The sequence below is a fragment of the Acomys minous genome (genome assembly GCF_964271855.1).
Source record: "Acomys minous genome assembly, chromosome: 13".
NCBI classification, from domain to species: domain Eukaryota; kingdom Metazoa; phylum Chordata; class Mammalia; order Rodentia; family Muridae; genus Acomys; species Acomys minous.
The window spans coordinates 50,511,973-50,534,278 of record NC_140495.1 but is presented as its reverse complement, the minus strand read 5'-3'; the positions used below and the strand labels follow the sequence as shown (position 1 = coordinate 50,534,278).

Here is a 22,306-nt window from a genome sequence, read left to right as displayed (position 1 = left end):
CCAGCAAGCAGATACACAAGTCTATTCTCATGCCTAATCCCTGCTCCAAGAGACACTGGTACATGCATGGTGAGGGGTTGAAGCAGCATGCTGCAGAAGGGATTGCTGGTCCCGCCTGCAGTATAGGAGAAGCGAATAGCATTTTAAGTACTATTCGGTTCTAGTAGAGCCATTACAGTAAAAAAAAAAAAAAAAAAAAAAAAAAAGATCTCCCAGGCTGTGTCCTTTTACCACAGTCGCTAGAGAGAACAGGTCTAGAGAGAATAGGTTTTTGTTGCACCACCACCACCACCACCCCTTTTACCATCCTGGCTTCTGGGCCTCTCCAGTTCCAAATTTGGGATTCCTAAACAGAAAAGGAAACCCAAGGTGCAACCACTAATGCTACCTTATTAGGGTGGCTATAGGGTAGAGGTAGTAGGTGGCTTTAATAACAGGAATTTTCTTGCAATTCTAGAGGATGGGAGCTCAAGATAAGGTACAGGTGGTAACCAGGCATGATAATACATGTCTATAACCCTCCAAATTAAGAGGCTGTTAAAAGAGGATCATGAGTATGAGTGAGATTATGTCTTAAAAAAAATTGTCAGCAGGCTATCTTCACAGATACACACACTGCCATCCAGACAAATGGCTGTGTTTCTGTGTTCTCAAATGTGTGGAGTTTACATTTCTTTTTGTAAGGACACTAATCAAACTGGATTAGGCCCCACTCTGAAGACTTCATCGCAACTTAACTTTATAGAATTAAAGTTCTATAAAGTTCTGGATTCTGGTAAATTTAGCATGGCAGAGTCAGAGCATCTTTGGCTAGATTCTAGAGCCTTTCATTCAAAAAACATATTCTATTTAAAACAACAACAACAGCAACAGCAACAACAACAACAATACCGTTTTGAAGGATAGGCAAAGCTCATATATCACAGGTACTCCTTCATATTTCAGATATTTCTACCACCTGGTCCACACCTTTACCTCTTGGGCATCTGTTTGGGTTGCAGCTGTTACCATACAGGGTCAATATGCTTGGAGATAGGCTGCTTTTGTGCATTATGATTTTCATCCATTAATTTTAAGGAGCAAAATAAAAGCCAGCACAAACATTGAGAGTGTTCTTAATGAAAACGAAAACTAAAGCTTTTCATTTCACTCAACAAAACTTGCTTGAATTCTACACCAGAAAAAAAAAAGTTTTTGTTCCACGTGGTTTGTGCTACTAAAGGACACAAAACCCATCCCAACCCAGGCTGAGCTCTGAGAACTTCACCCCACAGTTAATAGAGCCTGAGTCTCCAAGTCCCAAATTCCCAGTGCTGAAAGGACACTTGGATTTCAGACTCCAGGATAGTACAGGTTTGGGATTCAGGGTGCTTGAACTGTATATATAGCCTAGGAAAATATGCCAAGTTAAAATAAATCCTGAAACTTGAAAGTTGGCTTCAATCATTTCAGATAAAGACACGTATACGTGTATCATATGCAGATTCAGCCTTAAGTAGCACACAGATGATTCTAACAGCCACACACCTAGTTAAGTATATAATGTAAAACTGGATGTTCTCAGAATTTTATCAAACTAAGATCAAGTATCATTCTCAGCAACCCAACACCTGATGCAAAGCAGAAAACCAACCTTCGTAGCTCAAAGTCTACGACCAGCGAATTTCAATATTTTATTAAAATAGCATATTTAACCATGGTTAACCAAGAATATGTTAACGTTGTCCCCAACCCCACCCCCAATATGCAGCACAACACAGTAGTGATTTCAAATATCCTTGATCAAGAACCAACAGGGATGTTTCAAAGTCATGTTTGCAACTGAAAACTAAGCCTTCAGAAAATTCTGAATTAAAAAAGAAACACAAAGCTTTACAACAGAGTTCTTTCATCTGTTCCCAAATAAACATTAGTGCACCACCTGCCTGACAATACCGCTTGGATTTTTATTCTTTATGCATAGTATAACTTCTCATTTATAAGTACCCACTTTTATAAATAAAATTGGCATTCCCACCCCATTTAATGCTTCTTTTCAGCTTCACAAAGAAACCAGTAAATAAAACTGTCAGTGACAGTTACAGCATACACTCTAACAGCAAGATAAAAAACCTGAAAATATCAGAGATGCATCTAAGCTGTTGTACATAAAAAAGACAGATTTAAAAAGTGCAAGGCAAAGTCTGCAGATTTCCAAGGGAGCTTTTAGGCACATCAATGTCTTTAAAGCAAGCTTCAGAGTAAAATTCCAGTTTGTTCTTCATGACACCTGTTTTAAGTCTTTTTTTAAAAAATCCCACAAAAGTCCATCTCGTTAAGTATAAAACAGATCCTAAGGCTAACTCAACTGTGGCGCGTCCGGCCCTTCTTCACTCTGGCAGGCTTAGGTTTGGGGATATACTGGTTATTGGCCTGGTACTCTAGTTCCTTCCGGAAGTAGTGGATGGCTTTGTTCAACCCTTCCTCCAATGGGACCTGTGGGAGAGAGTAAGAAAAAGAAACAAGCTACCAGCAACAGAAAGGCTTCCTTGAAGCAAACAGCAGAGGGCCCTGGAGATGAGTTTGCTTCATGGGGACACTCAAAGCCTAACTATGGCTAGGAACGCATCAAGGGCACTTCAGAGATGCTTTTAGTGCTGCTTTCGTACTCAGCAAGTGACACTTTATCAGTGAGCTCCAGCCCTTAGAGCTCCTGAGTTTCCTCTTGTAGGCAAGCCTACTCTAGGTAGCTGCAAAGAGCATTTCTGAAATATGTGTAGGCCCACAGTTTTGAGGAAATCCTTCCACACTGGAAAGAAGATGCTCTAAGGAGACTATTCTCACCAGCCTCACCAGGCCTCCCTCATGACAATACAGGTGGGGAAGGACCCATGAAACATAACAACTGAAGGGATCTTAACCTGGAACTGGAAGCAGAAAACAAAGCCAATTAGCTGCTGAGTCAAAGGCTAAAGAGAAAGCTGTGGAGGGAGTCACTGCCAAGAAATAGAGTAAATTTGCTGGAGTGTGTGTGTGTGTGTGTGTGTGTGTGTGTGTGTGTGTGTGTGTGTCTGTCTGTCTGTCTGTCTGTCTGTCTGTCTGTCTGTCTGTCTTGATTATGGTGGCAGTTCTACAGGTGTCAAAGCACACCACAGTAGAAGCTTTAAATATGAACATTTTGTTATATACTCACTACATGAGACCCTAAGCAGAGGAGAGACGTAATGTATACAAATTAATCAAACTAAAAAGCTTCTCCCAATAAAATAAAGAATGGAAGAAAATAAATGTCAACTATGTATCTGATAAGGAGTTAAAATTAAGAATATATAAGGACCTTAATTCAGAAATTAAAAAAACAAAAACAAAAACAGGTTTAATTAGGCACTTTTTCAGGAAAAGGCACAGAAATGGCCAACAGCTATATGAAAGTGCTTAGGATCATCAAACATCATAGGAACACACATAAAAACACCTCTTTACCTGGTTAAGATGCCTCCTCTACGTCAGCAAGCTGCCCACAATCACATGCATGCTCAACAACTCTGCTTGATATCTATGTGTTTCTGGATGAAACTCTAATGTATTTCCTATCAATCCAGACGCCTACGACAAAGACTTCAATAGCAACTGCCTCATATTCTGTTTCTCCATGTCTTTCAGATGACGTCTGATAAAATACAAGTTCTAAACACATATCCTGGGTGTGAGTGTGCACGTGTATATGTGTGTGTAAAATTTAATGGATAAGCATTGACCATTTTCCCAAAATATGTTGTTTAAAACATATGCTTTACTGACAAAAGGACAAACAAATTCCTTCAAAAAACTATAGAGAACCTGAGGCTAGAAAACAGAGACAGCTCAACTGTTAAAATCATTTGTTGTTCTTGTAGAGAACCTGAGTTCAGTTCCCAGTACCAACACAGTGGCTCACAACTATGTGTAACTCCAGGTTCACATGATATATGATGCCCTCTTTTGGCTTCTGTGGGCACTGCTTGCAGGTGGCCTACTTGCAGGCAAAATATCCCTTCAGATTCTGACATTCTAGATTCTACCTCCTCACGTTTACTATGCTATACATTTTTAACAGGTAAACTGAGCTCTGGGCAACATTCTGTCTCCTGGTTGGCCCTCTAATGCTCTTCTAGTGAGGCAGCACCACCTGCCCTATATTTATTCTCTACTTATACATCTCTGTTTCTGTAACAGCTGTTGGCATAGCTGCCATGATGAGGTCACATGTTCTGTCCAGGAAAAATCTCTCTCCAGAGGGGCTCAGCAGAGTGAACAGCCAGCCACAGTAGATGAAATAAGGTATCTTGCTTCTGCAAACTGGCTGGCCAGGGTAATTTTCCAAGGAGGTAAGCCTGTAAAGGGCTGACACTTGAGGGGATGTATGCAGCCCTGGGAGATAGGTGTTCTAGGATAGGGGAGGAGCTCTCCACTAACAAGGGAGAGAGAGAGAGGGAGAGGGAGAGAGAGAGCAAGAGAGGGGGCAGAGGGAGGAAGGGGGAGAGAGAGAAAGGGAGAGGGGGAGAGACAGAGACAGAGACAGAAAAGGGAGAGAGAGGAAGAGAGAAAGAGAGCGGGAGAGAGAAAGGGAGAGAGAGAGAGGGACAGAGAGAAGGAGAGAGGGAGAGAAGAAGAGAGAGAAAGAGGGAGAGGGAGAGGGAGAGGGGGAAGGGGAGGGAGAGGGAGAGGGAGAGGGGAAGGGAAGGGAAAGGAAGGGAGAGGGAGAGGGAGAGGGAGAGGGAGAGGGGAGAGGGAGAGGGGAGAGGGAGAGGGAGAGGGGAAGGGGAGGGGAGGGGAGGGGAGGGGAGGGGAGGGGAGGGGAGGGGAGGAAATGGAAGGGAAGGGAAGGGAAGGGAAGGGAAGGGAAGGGAAGGGAAGGGAAGGGAAGGGAAGGGAAGGTACAGAGTGTTCAGAGTATGAATACAGCCTGGCAATGTGGGAGAAAGGTTGGGTAGATTTCAGTGTCTAGTATAGTGACCTAATGCTATGACCCTTTAATACCTTCATGTTATGGTAGTCCACAACTATAAAATTATTTCATTGTTACTTCATAACTGAAATTTTGCTACTGTTTCAATGTAAATATCTGCTATGCAGGATATCCACACCCACAGGTTGAGAACTGCTAATCTATTAGGCCAGACTATGAAGAGCCTGAGAGTCTAGAAGCCCCAGGAAGATGTGGAAGATCAGCTTCCTCCATGTCTGTTAGCCTACACACTTTCCAGCTGGAGCCCCATCAGCATGGGGACATGGAACCTCGCCAGCCAGTCTAGCCCTGGATACCAGGGTCCTGCAATGATGCTGCTTTCATCATCTGATGATCTCAATTTGAAATGTCACCAGTTCAGGATTCTATTTCCAGGGCAGTGGAGCCTACAGATGTGTGACCTCACCTGCAGGAGTGCTATGGCAGGCCTTTGGAGGTTGTATCTGCCTCTGGTTCTTTGCTTCCTGGCCCTGCAATGTAAGAAGCAACTACCACAGACTCTGCAGCTCTGGCTGCCATGCCTTCCCTGCCATGAAGGACTGAAATCCCATGACACTGTGAACTAAAATAAAGCTTTCCTTTATTTTATGTAAGGCATTTTGCTGCAGCAATGGAAAAAAACAACCAAAACACATTAACACTGCCTCTAGAGATTGATATACATCATAGTTAACAGTGACCTTCAACTTGACAGACTGCAATTACCTGTAAGAGTCTCAATACAGTAACTGTCTTTATTAGGTTGATCTGTAGACATGTCTGTGAGATACTGCCTTAGATGTCTTAACTGATGTAGGACAGGCTCTAGTGAGGATGTCGACATTTTTTAGGAAGGTTGTCATAGGTGTATAGGAAACCTAGCTGAGCATGAGCCAGTGAGCAAGTCAGCAGCACTCCTCCACAGTGCCTACTTCCAGATTCCTACCTCTAGGTCCCTTCCCTGACTTCCCTCAGTGACACTATGACTTGAAGTGTAAGCCGAATAACTTTTCTCCCCAAGGTTCTTTTGGCTGGAGTATTTTATCGCAGCAACAGAATGGAAAAAACAAAATGCTTATGCACTATGCTGAAAACAGAGCTCGTTGGAAGCCCAAGCCATTTTCACTAACCGAGGATCAGATACCATTGAAAGGCCTATTGAGAAAACCTTGTACTTGTTTGGACGCTCAAGCCCTCCCTACCTCTCTGAAAACCTAATGAAGGCCAAAGCTTAGGAGAAGGAGGACAAGGAAGGCAAGCACGTTTCTCCTGAGGCAGTGGGTGTCCTTCGTACTTACCACAGGTTCCCATGCCAGCATCAGTTTTGCTTTTTTGATGTCTGGTTTTCTTTTCTGTGGGTCATCCTGGGCTTCAGAGAGAAACTGAATTTCACTTCCACTACCTAAGTTTTTGAAAGAAAAGAAAAAAAGGGAAGGCTAAGTGAATCCTGTATTGCTTGGGGGCACTGTTTTTCTCTGGCAAGAGAAAAGTCTGCCTTGCTAGTTTTAACTGATGTAGGACAGTCCAGCCTATGTAAAGATGACCCTAAAGCTCTAACAAAGGTCCTACTCTGTTAATTGAGTAGGAACTACTGAAGGACCCTTTAGCTCTAACAAAGACACACAGGACTGTCCTCACAAACCTAGGAGTGTGTCTGCATCCTTCTGGTCCCAGAAGAGCCTACTAGGAGAACAAAAGGGCTTGTGTCAAAGACAAAGTTCCACCTCTATGTAACAGATGCAGATGTGCCTATGGAGCATAATCCCATAAACACAAATATATGAATGTGGGTTGGAACCAACATGTGAGATGTCAGCTCTGCTGCTGGATAAATCATGTGGAGGACAGAGAAACCTGACTAGACCCTAGTGACTACAAAAGAGAACTACTGCAGTGACCTGGGGAAGTCACACAGCAGCAAGGTAGAAATCCTAAGTTCTCCTCAGTTTGAAGGCCAGGGTTTTCTAAACTCTGAGATGCACATGGATCACTGGTACACTCTGATCCTGGAGGCCAGAGTTTACATCCATGGTACCAGGATACGAAAGCCTCTGGAGGCATACGGTGAGTGGAACAGACCCTGCCTCAACAGTGGGAATGCACAGCCAGAAAGCTAGTCTGAATGGGACTGCTGGAACCATAGAGCACTGCACTATGAGGCAGAAAGACTTCTGTCTCATGGAACAGGATTCCAGCTGTACAGAGCTACTCACCACAGCCCTGAGCCAGGAATGCCAACAAGAAACAGCCCATTCAGCCAAAGGGACAGCAGGGTTAAATCAGAGTAGCCTGCAGCACATATATCATAAAATGGTCCAGGCAAGATTGGCATGTTCTGAACTCAAATTTCTGGACTGGATATCAGACTTCCTAGAGCTCCAGTAAGCCTAAGAATGAGGTCAGGGGATACTTCCTTGGTATTGTAACCCAAGGGCCAGGTCAGACCCAGGGACATCCTGTTCCCTAATGGGAACACTGCTCCTATGTCACTCAGCCTAATCCAACCTGGCCAGACCTAATGTCACCCTCTCCATGCTCTTGAAATTTGGTCCCGATGGAAACAATGCTCAGAAACCAAGTAATGATCACCAGTGCAGAATGTCTTAACACAACTGTGTCACACCTGGAGGACAAAGCTCTGCCCCACATCCCACCCAGACCTGGGAGTCAAACCCATCTCTTTCTAAACCCCAGCTCAGAAGAACTGAAAATGTTTCTCATAAAAAGTACTGCTCTGATCCAACCAATCAGCTTGCACTAATTACCTGCTTCTAGGGAAGGTGCTACTAACTGACAGGGTAAATGGAGATGAGTTCATTCAGAGTGGTCTAGACTACTTACCAACAAGGTTTTTAATTAACTGAGCAAATTCCAGGATGGTGTGTTCTTCTGGATTCCCCTAAAGGAGGAAATGAATTCTCTTATAAAAGTCATAGCAATGGCAGTACTCTCCTACCTGGGCCACACACGACGACAAAGAAATTTGCTACATGAACATCAGCCCCCATACTAGCTTGCTTCCAAGTAATTTCGCTCCACCTTCTTGTCCCACTGGCGCACTCTGGAAAGATTTTCATCCTGACCAGGTACAAACATATCCTACTTTAGACCTTCATCTATCTGTTCTAAAGAACGGTCTTCGGGTAATACAAGATCATTTAAAGAGCCACATACTAGGTGGGCTTCCAGGGCAAGTAACTTTAATATACCATTTTTGTCACTTTATTGTTACTCTGCACATTTGGTCTCATAATAAAGGCTCTCCTAGGACAACATATTTCATTTAAGAGAACTGTGCCAACACCTTCCACAGTGTATGACTAATTATTTCAGAGAAAGCTGCAGCAGCAATGGATGCTGCCCCAGATCAGTGTTCTGGGCAAGCCACAGGGACAGTCTCCATGAGCTTGATGAAGTCAGCTTACCAGGGTGGGGTGGGTGAGTTGTTAAGAAAACTGTTCTCCCTTTTTTCCATCACACTGTCTAAGAGCTGCTGCCTTTATTTTTGCAATGAGGATGGAACACAGGGCCTTGTCCATGCTAGGCAGGTGCACTACCATTGCTCTGACTTATTATTCTTACTCCATGTGTACTACCCAGCGCAGACCATGAAAGACTGGTAACTGTTCATTTTAAATTTCCCCAGCTCCGAATAGCAGAGGCTATCCTGTATCCAGAGATCAATGTTTCAGGAAGGCCCAGGCTTAACTGTAGGTACAAGAAAGGCCCTGGGTGGTAGAGCAGAGTGATGGAAGGAAAACATGGGAGCTTTGGGCTTTGGGAGGCTCCTGGCAGACACTTCTGATTTGAGGGAAGACACATTTCGAGACAGATACATTTCCTAAATGTTCTTGTACAAAAGCTTCCTAAAAAGAATAAGGGAACACAATGTACAGAGAACGTGTAGGCATAAACAAATGAACTGGGCCTTTTATCATAAGACTCACCCTCCTTACATATGAGATCTTTACACAAAGCCCTTCCAGCAGAGTACTCAGGAATTTAACCTGAGTACCTAGCAAATGGATGTCCTACACAAGCTCATTGTGAGCAAAGAGACCCTTTTACAAAAGACCGTCTAGGTTTTGCAAAGGAGACGCAAAGTGGTACTCACCAAGTTAACAGGGCTGCTGACGTTGCTGTTCATGAGTGCTACTAGGCCATTCACCAGATCACTAGGGGAAAGAAAAAAGAAAGAAAAGTTAAGTCAGGCACTGCCCACCAGAGTGCAGGAGTGCTAAGGGCACATACCAACCCTCCCCAGATAAAAACCAAAACCCAAATGGAAAACTGAATGTTGAAATAAAACCCTGAAAATTAAGATGGTACTTGTAACACCAGCATGTTCATGGATGAAATGAGTCCTGTAACACTGGGATTTGCTTTTGGTGGGTGTGGTGGGGTGGGGAACAGACTGAAGAGATGGTAATGGTATAAATCTACCCTTTCTGTGCATTTCTGAAAACAATCAATGACCAAAAGTAAGTTAAAGTAGGTATATATCCCCAAAGACAGCATTTTCAGAGTCTCTAATGAAACCCCATGTTTGATGTGAACCCACATTAGTTGACCAAAACAAAAGTTGCAATTGTGTTTATAAAGTAAGCTCCACAAAAATGAATGGACTTCAGTATGCAAATTCCATACTGGCAAATCACAGCAAAGGTCAAACAAATTGAGCACTGAAATCAATGAAAGCTGTTGCCCCTCCCCCAGCCTCCAGCCCACCCTTAACTCATCCTATGAAATTGTCAGGGGCATTTGGATGTTTCGGATGGATTGTGATCAGCTGAGCCATGGAGGTGAAGAAAAGTAAGCAAACTTCCGCTTACCAAGGTTTGGTTCTTAGTTTCAGAAGCGTTAAAGTGTAGCTCTGTTAAAGAAAAGTTACTTCGTAAAAATGACACCTCATTGAAATCTAAATGCTTGTTCTACACCCATGGTCAGCAGCTATAGTTCTGAATGAAGTCCACTTGGAAGCCTCTCCCTTTTCCTCCAGCTTCAAGGATCATTTTGCTTTTCTTTTAATTGGAGAAGAAAAAACAAATGGTTTTTTTTTGGGGGGGGGGTCACTTAGTGAGCTTATTTCTGCTTTTCTGTTTTTAGCAATGGCAATTTTATAGGACTATGCATAATGTTCTGTTCTCACAGATCACGTGCAAGTGCAAGTCACCATTGACCTTGAATGATTTTTAAGAGAAACTGGCAAAAAGTCACTTCATTACCACAGCAATAGTCACTCCATCCACAATGCACTCTTATGACATCCATCAGTGTGTATTTAAAGAGACATTAAAAGCTGCCATTCAGTAGCATCCGAAATGGCTGTTACTGTTCAAAGTGTGGGGTCATATGTTGTTGGAAGATAGCGATTTTAAACAGTCATTCTCTTTGGGAGAGGAGGGAGGGAGTGCCATGCACCTTGTACATAGCAAGTTGGCAACTTTTAAAGTCAAAATTGTAAAAGTCATACTCATTCAGCCTGAAGTTCTTTAAAAGTGTCATTTTGACAAAGTGACTTTTAAGAAATATATACCATGCCTTTGTTATGTGAATGAAGACAAAACCCAGCTATGAAAGTATCAGACAAGTCATGCCAGATGTCAATGCAGATGACCATGTAGGCCTTGGGTCCCTGCAGTGCTGCTGAGGCAACTGTGGCTCTGTCAACAGTTAAGCAAGGACAGTAACTACAGATTCAAACACTATACCCTTCACTGTAAAAAAAAAATTTTTTTAAATCAGTTTCTTAAAGAAGTAGGGGAAATACTTCTAAAAATAGCCAAACTCTGTTCAGTTCTCTCCTGAGATTGTATTATTAAACAATGTACATCGGGAAACGACCCACAAAGTGCCCGCATCTTGGTGATCTCACTACAGTGATGATATAATGATGACACCACTACAGTGGCAGCAGTCCAGACAGAGGCTATAGTAAAGGGGTGCATACCTACGAACAGGGAAACTACTCACATCCTCTTTCCAAAGTATCAGGTGGTCTAGAAGGTGACCATACAGATCATACTAACTAGATGTGTAAGCTGTGGCCATGAGAGGTCTGGTGCCATGAGTGTGTTTTGTTCTAGCTGGGGTAGTACACAGCCCAGGCATTGCTAAAATTTAATTTATTAAATTTAATTTATTTTAATAATTTACCCCTTTTCTCCTCACCAAATGTAATCTGAAGTTTTCAGTTTTGTATGAGATGTCACTGAAACCAGGAGGAAAACAGGCTTCTAACTAGTGCCCTTCGTATTACATCAAGAGTTACGATGGTGGAAAATGAGAAAGTCTGGGACCCTGACTATATAGTTCAAGGTTGAATCTGTACTTGAACATACTAAGATCTCCTTGGAAGTGCATGATTCAGGGATGGGTGAAGGGGGATGGGATGAAAACACATTGTTATTATTATTATGAAGAGATGGTTCTATACATGGTAGTCTGGATGGTCCAGTCCAGCTACAGAAATGTGCCCCAATACATTTCTCCAAGCACACAGCCCGAGCTTTACACTTTAAAACAGAAACTGTCCTGCGAGAAGGATGGCCACTTTCCCCTGTGAAACTGTCTCTTGGAGTAAGCTAACCTATTTGGACAACAAATGACCAGCTAAATCTCATTTTCAGGTTTTTGGCCCTGTTTGACAAGATAAAGATGGGTAAGGAGAAACAAGCACTGGCTGTGGTATACATTTATCAACAGGTTGTTTTCCTCATTTTATAGTTTACATACCTTCAGGGGGAAGTCTATACTGGTCATCTTAACTTTTGGAAAATAATTAAAGCAGCATTTCCAATTTTATTTTTCTAAGCGATTTCTACTAAGTTTCTCACCTAATGAGACATGATTGCTCAGGCTAAAGCTAGGGGCTACCCAAACCTGTACCCCATAGGTAACATCTTACCCTACAGTAAGTACCCATGGAAGGCTCTAAGACACCTGGGACAGCATTTCCTGGCCAACAGACATTTGAGGTATTTGCATTTAAAAGCAAAAGTACATGGTGTCAAAATATAGAAGTGGATTTTACAATGATCAATGTTTGAAATTTCCATGAAATTTGTAATAGCTATGTATAGATAGAAGGTATTTCAGTGTGGTAATTGCTTATAATTACCAACTGCATTGACAAGAAAACTTTAGGTAGGATCCTAAGGACTATTAATAAAAGTCACCAAACAAAACTATTCTAAAAAACGTAAGCCTGCCTCAGCTTCAACACAAGAACGCCATTAAGACACTCTTACCTTATATTCTTAAAGACTTTCTCCATGCTAAAAAGGCATGTTTTTTTTTTTTTTAAAAATTGGTCAGACATCTGAGTCTGCAGGTTTGATGGGTGCCTGCAGTATTAATTATTCAAGCTCCTCCACTCACAATGCAAGATCACTTCATCTATGCAACACTAGGTGGCAGTAAAAGATTAGTCAGGATCACAGAGATGGTGATGAAAATCAACTTTAACTTTTAAACAGAGAAAAGCAAGAGGTTCCTGATCAAGTATTAAAATTAACTAAATACATAGTTGAGTTGTGGCAATAGCCAGCATGTACAATATATACCAAACTGTTACTGCTTTCTTCTACTCAGAACCAAGACTAGCGACAGGAGTCTTACCTGACATACTGGAATGCCCGTGTCTGAGACCCAGATCCATATACCTAGAAAGAAGGCAAGAGTTAGACCAGAGAAAAACCACTCTGACGCCCTGTGGGTCAATGGCTCCTTGGAACGCTGTGGGTCTGACTTCAGGACCAATCCTTGAAGAGGTATTGACATAAACTTACAACACCCTGAGGTTCACGAACCCTCTTTGCCTGATACATACTCATTCCTCATCAAAGAAGCTTCTCATTGTAGCAGACAGAGAGCAGCACAAAACACAGAGAACTGACCATGGGGTACTCAGCCTCCACACTTACATCTACAAACCAATTCCTTTACCCACGGCTCAGGGAACATGGAAAAAATTTGAGAGCCAGAGGAAGTCTGCTGTGAGATAAGATTGTGTGTCTGAGAAATGACAAAAAGATACATCCACAGTACTGCAAGAATATAGCTGCTAAACAAGACCCCAAACAATGGCAAACTAACAGATTAACAGTCAGGAGAACACATTACCAAGGCCTCAAAACTAGAAAAGGAACTACAGGCATAGTGTTTTGGCAGTTGTATTCACTACCCTAAAAGTACCAATTCCCAAGTATCAGCTACAGTTGGATTTAGTTGATGTGGGGGCGGGGGGTGGGGGTGGGGAACCAAGCTTAATATTCTTCAAGCTCCTGGAATGACTCTGAGGTGCAACCATGGCTCCGAACTACTTAGCACACAGGCAGAGAGTGCCAAACATCCAGGCTTCTGATATGCAAGATCTTGGTTCAAGACAGAACTCACCTGAGACTTCTGGTGTGATACTGAGAGTTCTGGGTTCATGCTCTGAGAATGTTTGAGCTAGATAATATGAATGTTTACAAAAATTTGACAATGACAGAAATGTGACTACACTACTGTGTCAATATTTGTCTTAATTTTTATATATTGAATAAAGAATATGAGAAATTTCTGTTCCAAGCATCTTAGGGCTACCCATGGGCACTGTAGGATGAGGTGGTGGCTATGGAGATATGGGTTATATAGATCCCGGCAGTCTTCAGGCCAGCCTCAGTTAGAACAGCCATGGAGCTGTATTCTGATCAGATAAGGGGCCTGGTAGAAATCCTTAGAAAAATGAGAATGACACCTAAAAATTGAAAAGTTCTAACAACCAGCATAGATTTTTTTTTCAGAAAGTAAGGGAGCATAGCTAGTGTGGCCAGATTATCACGCTGTAAGGAAGCAGTGCTCTATCTCAACACTGAGCATGCATGCCAAGTTCAAAGATCTATACTTTCAGGTTCTACTGGAGCACGGAAGGCCTACAAGGAAAGGAAGAATAACAACACTGCTTATGGAGATGTCTGCTGACAGGATACAAAGGAGCAATGAGGACAGAGCCTTGAAAAGCACCTAATGCCTTGAGGTGTAGAGCTAATGTGCCTTCGTGGCTCACTGACATGCCTGCCTGCCTGAGGGGCAGAGGCTGCTCCTTGTCCACAGGCCAGCTGAGCGAATGCTCAGGCATACTTATGAGTCCGTACAGCCTTGCACTCTGATGTCAAAGTTGCTCTGTGGGGATTAAGTGTTCAGATCAAAGCAGTATGGTGACCAATTAATTACTCTCTGTGCTCAATGCTGTGCTCGGTTGCTACACAAAACCACCTGACAAGGGGAAGAAACGATATCTTCAACCCAACAGGAAAGCATAAGCAGTTAATCAGGTTCTTGATGGGCAACAGAATTCTTTGAAACAAACAAAAAGCCCCAAAACACTCTAAATGCTTCCAGAGGCCTTCAGCCCTGGGGGCTAGGAAAGAGGGAAGGAAGTCTGGCAGGCTCTGGATTCATGGCATTAGGACGGTACCAGTAATTTCTCCCCCTTCTCAGGCACAGTTATGCTGGAACACATGAAACACGACCTCTGGCAACAATGTGTGCGTTCTTGAGGTTGCTTTCCTCCTTAATATGGGGCTATGGAAGCCACCAAAGAGGAAATAAATTGAAAAGCTGCTTTTTCAAAGGCTGCTAACAATTTTCTCTACAAAGTAGCTCTGACCTTCTGTATGTCACCATGTATGGAGGCTGAAAAGCCATCAGGGATGTCTTCCTTCCATAGAGATCATCTGAACCCTATATACAGTTGTCCCTCAGTTTCCATGGGGATTGGTTCCAAAATATTCCATAGATATTAAAATCCAGACAAAGTCCCTTTTGTGAAATGGTTTAGAATTTGCATATAAGTTATGAACTTTCTCCACATATGAAAATAACATCTGTCCATGTTATCATAAATACCATATTTTCTAACACTTTCTACCCAACATTTGCCTCATATTGCCTATGTGCTGGGACCAGGGACACAGGTGTGAATGGATGGAACAAGGTCCTGGTTTCTAGAGCTAATGCTGTGCTGGGGAGCTAGGAATTAAGTATTTCCACTGGTAGCAAGTATAATGAAAACAAAACCATGACTACTGGAAACCAAATGGTATTATCCTATAGAGAGTGGTCCAGTCAGTGCTGTCTACAGAGAACAATGGAGAGTGTCCAGGAAACACTCCCAGAATAGGCAAGACAGGAGCACTGGGAAAGTCTGTGGCATATGCTGTCCCTGAGATGAGGGATCTTTGGGGTTTCCTGTTCAGTAGGCTGGCTCTAGGCCAGGCCAAGAAAACATGACTGGAGAACAAAGATAGGGCTACTGCAAAAAAAAGGACACTATAATGGCAGGGTGGATCCAGAGCCAGGCCATCAGGAAGACCTGGTGGAGTCCATAGATGGTGTGGAAAGAGAGGCCAGGTATGACCATAGAGCCTCCATCAAAGGGCAGCAAGGTGCCAATTGGAAGAGAGAGAGAGAGAGAAAAAAAACAAAAATAAAAACAACAACAACAACAAACCAACCCAAAAACTTTGGGCCATTAGAATTCCAGAGCTGAGGTCTAGAATTAGCTCTTTCATAAGATTTACTTACGAAAATTCAGTAATATAGTGTGTCTATCTTGAAGGGCCACGCACTCTGGACTGGGTAAGCTCTGTCCTACATTGGTTGAAAAGCTAACACCTATGAAGCATATACCACAAACAACAGGATACAGAGGTGAGCCCTAGCTCCAAACCATGTTGTCACTGGCTATTGAAATTCAGGCACTTTAATCTCTGTACCTCAGTCTCCTCACTTGGAAAAAAAAATCAAGGTAAAAGGCACCTATAGCCTGGCTGTGAGTATTAAATGAGTCAGCAGAGAGATCACACAACAGAGAATTGTGCTCTGACTCAATTGATCAATCCATTGCTGGTGGACACACATGAACACGTAGGTACTGACTTATCAACTTTACAGTGGGGTCACCTGTGTAAAACCCTGACAGGTTGGAAGCAGTACACGTTCTTATTTTTACCAGACATTGAAAATACTAAGCTTAGACCATGGGTGCTCTACTGGGCTCCAAGGAGCATCCTAGGAATGACCTGAGCAGTTTTCATCCTTGCCTGTAAAAGTGCGCAGACCTGACAACGACATGGCTCAACTTCCTTCCCACCCAGGCCGGCACTCTCCTAGCTCTGTGGGAACCACATTCACTCACATCCCTGGCTTTCACTAAGAGGCTGAGGAGCAATGGGGAACATTCAAGCAGGTCAGCTGGCACAGGTGGAGTCCAGGAGTACAGGAAGAATGCAGCAACAGGACTCAAGTCTCACTGTAAGGCCATTCCTGGTCTGTGTTCTACCCATGTGCTTCTATTCCTCTCATGAAAGTAGCAGAGATACACATGAACATGATATGAAAGTCAACTCTGGAAATGTTAAGTCCCTGAAGCCAGTCACCCTTTGTTCACTGCCGTGAGGAAGGTTACAAGCAGCCTCTGGTCCCAGAGGGCAGTACGTACCGTGAGTGGCTCCCCTTGTAGTGCTTGCAGGATGAAGTTGCTGACCACCCGCCCATCATTCATGTGCATCCGTGGCCCAAAGGTGTTGAAGATCCTTGCCACCCGTACCTCCACACCTTCCTGGAACAGAGACAAAGGATGTGAGGCACACCTCTCTGCAGTGTGCAGCCCTCTGCTCTATTTCTAGTGCCTTGCATGGATGGAGAACAGGCCAGTTTTTGCTTCCAAAAGACAAGACTTCTGTTACGATTCTATAAAGTGCTCATCATAAAGCAACTGGGTGATGCAGAACTACATCATTGCCAAAGCTGCCTTAGATTTCACTATAGAAAGGCCAGTAGTATGGGCACTCTGGTGGGGAGGCTATTATTGTGAGAGTAAACTGTTGATATATATAAATTGTTTCCTAACAGATGCCTATTTTCCCATGTGGGGTCATGACCTGAACTTTATTAAGGAATCTTCTATCTGTGAAACTAGTGATAGAACACAGACATATGTTTGTTATGCACTTCAAGTTACAGCCATGGTGCATGTCAAATGTCTGGATAAGGCGAAAATGGCATTAAATTACACAGTGCAGACTGGTCTGTGGTTCCAGGAATCCATCATAGGTTGTACAATCTATCCCCCGAGGATAGCAGGGGATAGTATATTAAAGATGGGAGGAGAAAGATCAGAGATGCTGCTCGCAATTGAAAATAATTCAAAAGATTTTACTTGCAGTTAACTGATGAGGTAATTAAAGAATCAGAAGACAATGAATATGGTTTTATTCTTTGAAAAGACTGGAAAGCCTTGGTGATTCTATAATACTCACACAGGCCCACCCAGCAGAGGGAAGCTCAAACCAGATACTTTTACCCTCTTGCTCTCCCCTTTCTCAGGAACAACATTCCAAAGCATGGCCTTATTATACACTGACCTTTGCAAACATTTACTGCTCAGCACATAAATAAGCAGTTTTGCTGATTTCTCCATTTGCATCTGAAACCATTAAGCAAGCTAAATGGAATGAACTAAAGATTCCTAGGAGCCTCCATGAACTCCAGAAGTAGCTGTAGCCACTGTTGCTACCTCTGCCCACAGCAACCTCATGGCTTTCCAAATGAACACTCTCAAGTCCAGGTCTCTCAGCAAGATTAGCTACACAGAAAGACATAAACCTGAAGCTCCTTTCAGTTGAGATCTGATCTCTTCCTAGACACTGGCATCTTCTGGAATTAGTATGGCCAGCTCTTTTTTCAGTGTTAGCAAATCTTTGCCCTGACATAAGGCAACACAGGTTCAATGTGCAGTTCACCTGATCCTCATCCTCTACCCTCATAGTGGGATATTGAAGGCACAGCCACATATACCGGGGTGTCAGTAGGCTATTTATGGTGGCAGCTGGGCTGATGCCCATACAGAGCTTGGAAAAAGAGGTTGGAAATTGGGGAAGTGCCCACCAGGACAGTATTTCATTGAAGGCAGAACTAATCTCTGAAGGATCTAAGCACATCTATATGTTGCAGATCATGATTTCAATCAATCTGCATAGCCAAGCCCTGCTACCTACGACACTGGTAAGTTTCCATCATGCTATGGTGAAGGGACTCGGCATGCAAAAGGCCAACATTCCCAGAACTAATTACCACTCATTCATTCTTAGCCACAGCTTCGGGCCACTGTGTGCTTTGTCCTTTATGGAAGCCACGAATCATTCACCCAAGACTATGAGCATTAAGCAAGTAAGTGTGAGTTGGGTCAGCATAAAACCAATGGGAAGTTAAAGAGAGACAGACTAGTGTAAAGCCCAGCGCAGAGAGGACAAGTATGGTGGGATATTCCAGGTTCACCCTAGCAGTTTCCAGTTATACTTAATATTTGAAGACATATGATTCTACTGTTTCAAGTGGGGACAAGAATGTTAATTCTGCTACATCTCAAGGATTAAAAAACAGTGATGCCACTTTGAAAACTGACCATGTCTCAGCTCTGAGCCCAAGACAGACAGATGTCCTTTGAATTCCAACATCCCTTGGATAGAAAATCTAACAATACTCAAGACCTGAGTAGGATTTGCATATAACCTTCACAATCAGCATCAGCTCTGGATGACTTTAATATCATACGATGTAATACAATGTTATGTGCCCTGTACAAAGTTGTATACTGCGCCACGCAAGGGAAGAATATATAGAAATTCAGCACATGCACCATTTCTGCTTTGCTTTCAGGGAAGGAGGGATGTCTACACTTGTACCTGGCCTTTGTCTCTGTCTCCTGATCATGCTAACTTACCTTGAATAGGTAACCACCAACCCAACTACAAACTCTGAGATCCACAATGGTGACTCACCGGCGTAATACATTGGTACAATAGTGACACAAATATTGTGGGAACAACCAGCACTGAATTTAAAGCTCCATTCAGAGATGAAACCCATGCCTAACAATGCTCGTGAGGCCAAGACTGGATAGACTAGGGGTTTAGAGGGAACCAAACACTATTGTTCTGCTAAAGGAAGATATCAATGAAATGTTTCCTAATGACATAGTGCTATATTCATAAGTCAGTGTCTTTCTCAATCCTCATCAGTGAAGCTGCTTCTTACAGTGGATGGTATTAATAGAGAGACCCACAATTGGACAGTGTGCAAAGACTGAGACAGACACAGGTTTAACAGGATGTCTTCACCATGCCCCTCTTCTCAGGGATCAGGGAACTATGTGGTGGAGAAGGTGGAAATAAGAACCAGAAGGGCTGGATGACACCAAGAAACAGTGTCCTTCAGATACAACAGGACTGATACACACATGAACTGAACTGCACAGGTTTAAGACAGACAGGGTCTCAGCACTGAGATGGCAAAGTAGCCATGATCCCCCATTTGTAAGCAAGAAGCTATCTCTAATAGACACTTAACTGAAAAGGAAAAAAATACTTTCTTTTAACAAAAAAAAAAACAAAAAACTTACTGGGTATATAAACCATACAATGGTAGGCCCCATGCCCAGCAGTAGACACCCAATAAAAAAAGGAACTTGGTGGTATGTTTTGTAGACTTTTATCTCATATTGCATTGTCTAGGCTTTTTTTCCCCTTCTTTTTGTCTTACTGGTGTTTGCTTGTGTTTGTATCTCCTCTCTCTCTCTCTCTCTCTCTCTCTCTCTCTCTCTCTCTCTCTCTCTCTCTGTCTTCACTTTGTTATTTTTTCTTTTAAAATCCTAAGTTGCTTTTTATGTTTTTATTTTCTAAAGAGAAAAAGAATGCATGGAACCGGGTGGGTGAGGAAGGCCTGGGAAGACTGAGGGGAGGGGAAACTATGATCAGAATATATTATTTAAAAAATTATTTTTAATCTAAAAATAGTGATGGTGTACAATGTTTCTCAGATGCCCCCACCAGAATAACAGGACTACATGGTGGAAGCCACAGCACCGTGGGGAGGATTAGTAACAGCCCTGAGGAAGAGAAACCAAAGGGTAAGGTGGCATCAGACACTCCACTGCTTCATTTATAATGGTCAAGGACTAAGGTGTGGAGTCAAATGGACTCTTCCTCACGACTGCTTGAAGAGTCTTCTGTCAGGCCAGGAATGTTGTAGTATGACCACTGTTCAATGATGGAAAGTCCTCAAAGATCAGAGGAGCACTGCACAGTTTGGGGAATGGGTCTACCCAGAAGTGTCACCCTCCACTACACAAAGACCTGTCCTGCAGTCGAAGCCTGGTGTTCTGACCTGAAAGCTATATACAGAGCTCCCAGAAATGGCAACCCTTACTCTGCCATGCTTCCCTTAGTCTTCCTTGCAATCTGAACATGCGTGAAACAATGGGGACAGGAAGCTAAATCATCTCATTCTCTGCTGCTAATAATCTGAGAGCAAGGTTCTTGGCTACTGTCGAATGAAACTCACTAGGCTATGTGACTCTCAAATCCAGTCTGGAAGCAGGCCACAAAATGCTGGGTGATGGCAGATGTGTTCCTGCAGCAGCCTGACAAGACCCTTCAACAGATCTACTTTAATGCAGTGGTTCCACCATCCACGGTTTCAGTCACCTATGGTTAGCAGTAGTATCAGGGGACAGTGTGGGGGCAGCATATATCCGGGAGTCTTACCACAGCATATTTCTACAAGTGGTCTGTTTCATAACTGAAAATAATCTCTTATTATGCCTAATATAAATTAAATTTTATCATAGTTATGCACGTCCAGAAAAAGCATAACATGCATAGACTCCTGCACTTTCAGCCAGATATGCCCTGGGGTCTTGACATATATCTCCCTCAAAAATAACAGTAACTACTACATTAACAAGCAGACCTTCTTCTGGTCATCAAGTTATGCTCACACCACTGCAAAGCCAAGGAGAGAACAAATACCACACTGCAGATGCCTGTGTGAGGTAGCAGGAGGTTGGCAGCAGGCACTCTGGGAATAAGACCAGAGCCAGAAAACACAGCAGGTCCTCTAGGGTGAGTTTTACCCGTGGAACATTGGGCTTGTATGGCTGCTTAATTTCTTACAATTTAAGTGTAATATACATAACGACTATGTTTTTTTTTAAAGAATGCTAATACTAAAAAATAAATATGCCCTAAAGGATACTGCCCCAGAGACTTCTGACTTGAGTTCTCTTTCTACTCTGTTGGTCTGCGGTTTTATGAATGGTGGCCTGTTATTCACACTTAGCTCAGAAAGTGGGTACACCATGACCTCAGAAGCAGACTCACAGGGGGCTTCGAGTCCAAATGTACCCTGAGCCCTGACCACAGACCCAGGGCGAGCCCCCATATTATAAAATCTCCATGCCCACAGGCACACAGAAGCAGCAACCTAGTTCCTCCCTGACAAGTTCAAACTATTCATGAAGGATATTCTATTCTTCCCTTTGATCTACATAAAAGATGTACAATGAAATAAAACTTTATACTGAATACATTAGGGTATTTCACTAATTATGAAAATCTTGGAAGAAAATCCTTAAAAGGCAACATTTTATTTAATAAAAAGGGTGATTCATATTTCTATCTTATTTACATTTTAATTTTACACCATGTAAATAAAAAAGAATTATTAATAAAAGGCATTCTTGTGTGTAAAAAACTGTAGTTATTAAAATAACCAAATTGCTAATATGCTAACATAACTTGACTCTCACTTTCTAACAGCACAAATCCTAACAACTAAAATGTTTTTCCCTAAAACTACCAGAAATGGCTTTATATTTAGAATTCAAGTTCGATACCACCATGTAGCCACTTGGAATTAAGCTCCAGCTAAGGAGAAACTGGTAACTAGTGTGTCACCACATGGGCTGTTGATCGTCAATGACTGTGCTTACTGCCCTAGCCTTGATGCTCTTAGATTTGGAGCTGTGTCATCTTCTCACTCAATGATACCTCCTTATCTACAGTAGCCTGTCAAGACAGCAGGACAGAGCATGCTGTACAAGTAGCCAGCCACAGCCTCATGCTCCATTTAGAAGTCAGAGATTAGGGAACAACTTGGAGCCCACTCTCTTATTTGAGCCGCAGGCAACATATACTCACCTCGAGAATGCTATGTGGAATGAGGGACGAGCATGCAGACCTCAAGCTGAAGCATACTGCTCTCATTCTAGCCCTAGCTCCTGATCCTTTGGGCACTAGTTTTAAGCATGCAAGGCTTGTCATGTCATCTCTACTCAGACCTAGAGGAATGGGTGCTAGGGTGCATCTTTGAGCTGGCTGGAGTCATAGTCTAGACTCATGGCTCTCCCTGTGTAGGAGCCTATTATTTACAACAGGAATAGGGACAGAAATCTGGATGCTCATAGAATGATTTATGCTAGATCTATAAGAATTCAGGCCTACCTTTGGCAGA

The 22,306-nt window shown here is 42.8% G+C and overlaps 1 protein-coding gene across 2 annotated transcripts in view; it reads right to left on the bottom strand.

Annotated features, from left to right (window-relative positions):
- Window positions 1-805: 805 nt before the first annotated feature.
- The window catches only part of UXS1 (UDP-glucuronate decarboxylase 1), a 79,764-nt gene continuing 58,263 nt past the window's right edge, over window positions 806-22,306 (bottom strand). For both annotated transcript variants that reach the window (XM_084754270.1, XM_084754271.1), the window contains exons 10-15: window positions 16,455-16,574; window positions 12,587-12,630; window positions 9,081-9,141; window positions 7,808-7,865; window positions 6,265-6,368; window positions 806-2,475 (exon numbers count right to left, since the gene is read on the bottom strand). In XM_084754270.1, the coding sequence (XP_084610396.1) occupies window positions 2,344-2,475; window positions 6,265-6,368; window positions 7,808-7,865; window positions 9,081-9,141; window positions 12,587-12,630; window positions 16,455-16,574 (519 nt within the window). In that variant the 3' untranslated portion in view covers window positions 806-2,343. The remainder of the gene's footprint in view (window positions 2,476-6,264; window positions 6,369-7,807; window positions 7,866-9,080; window positions 9,142-12,586; window positions 12,631-16,454; window positions 16,575-22,306) is intronic.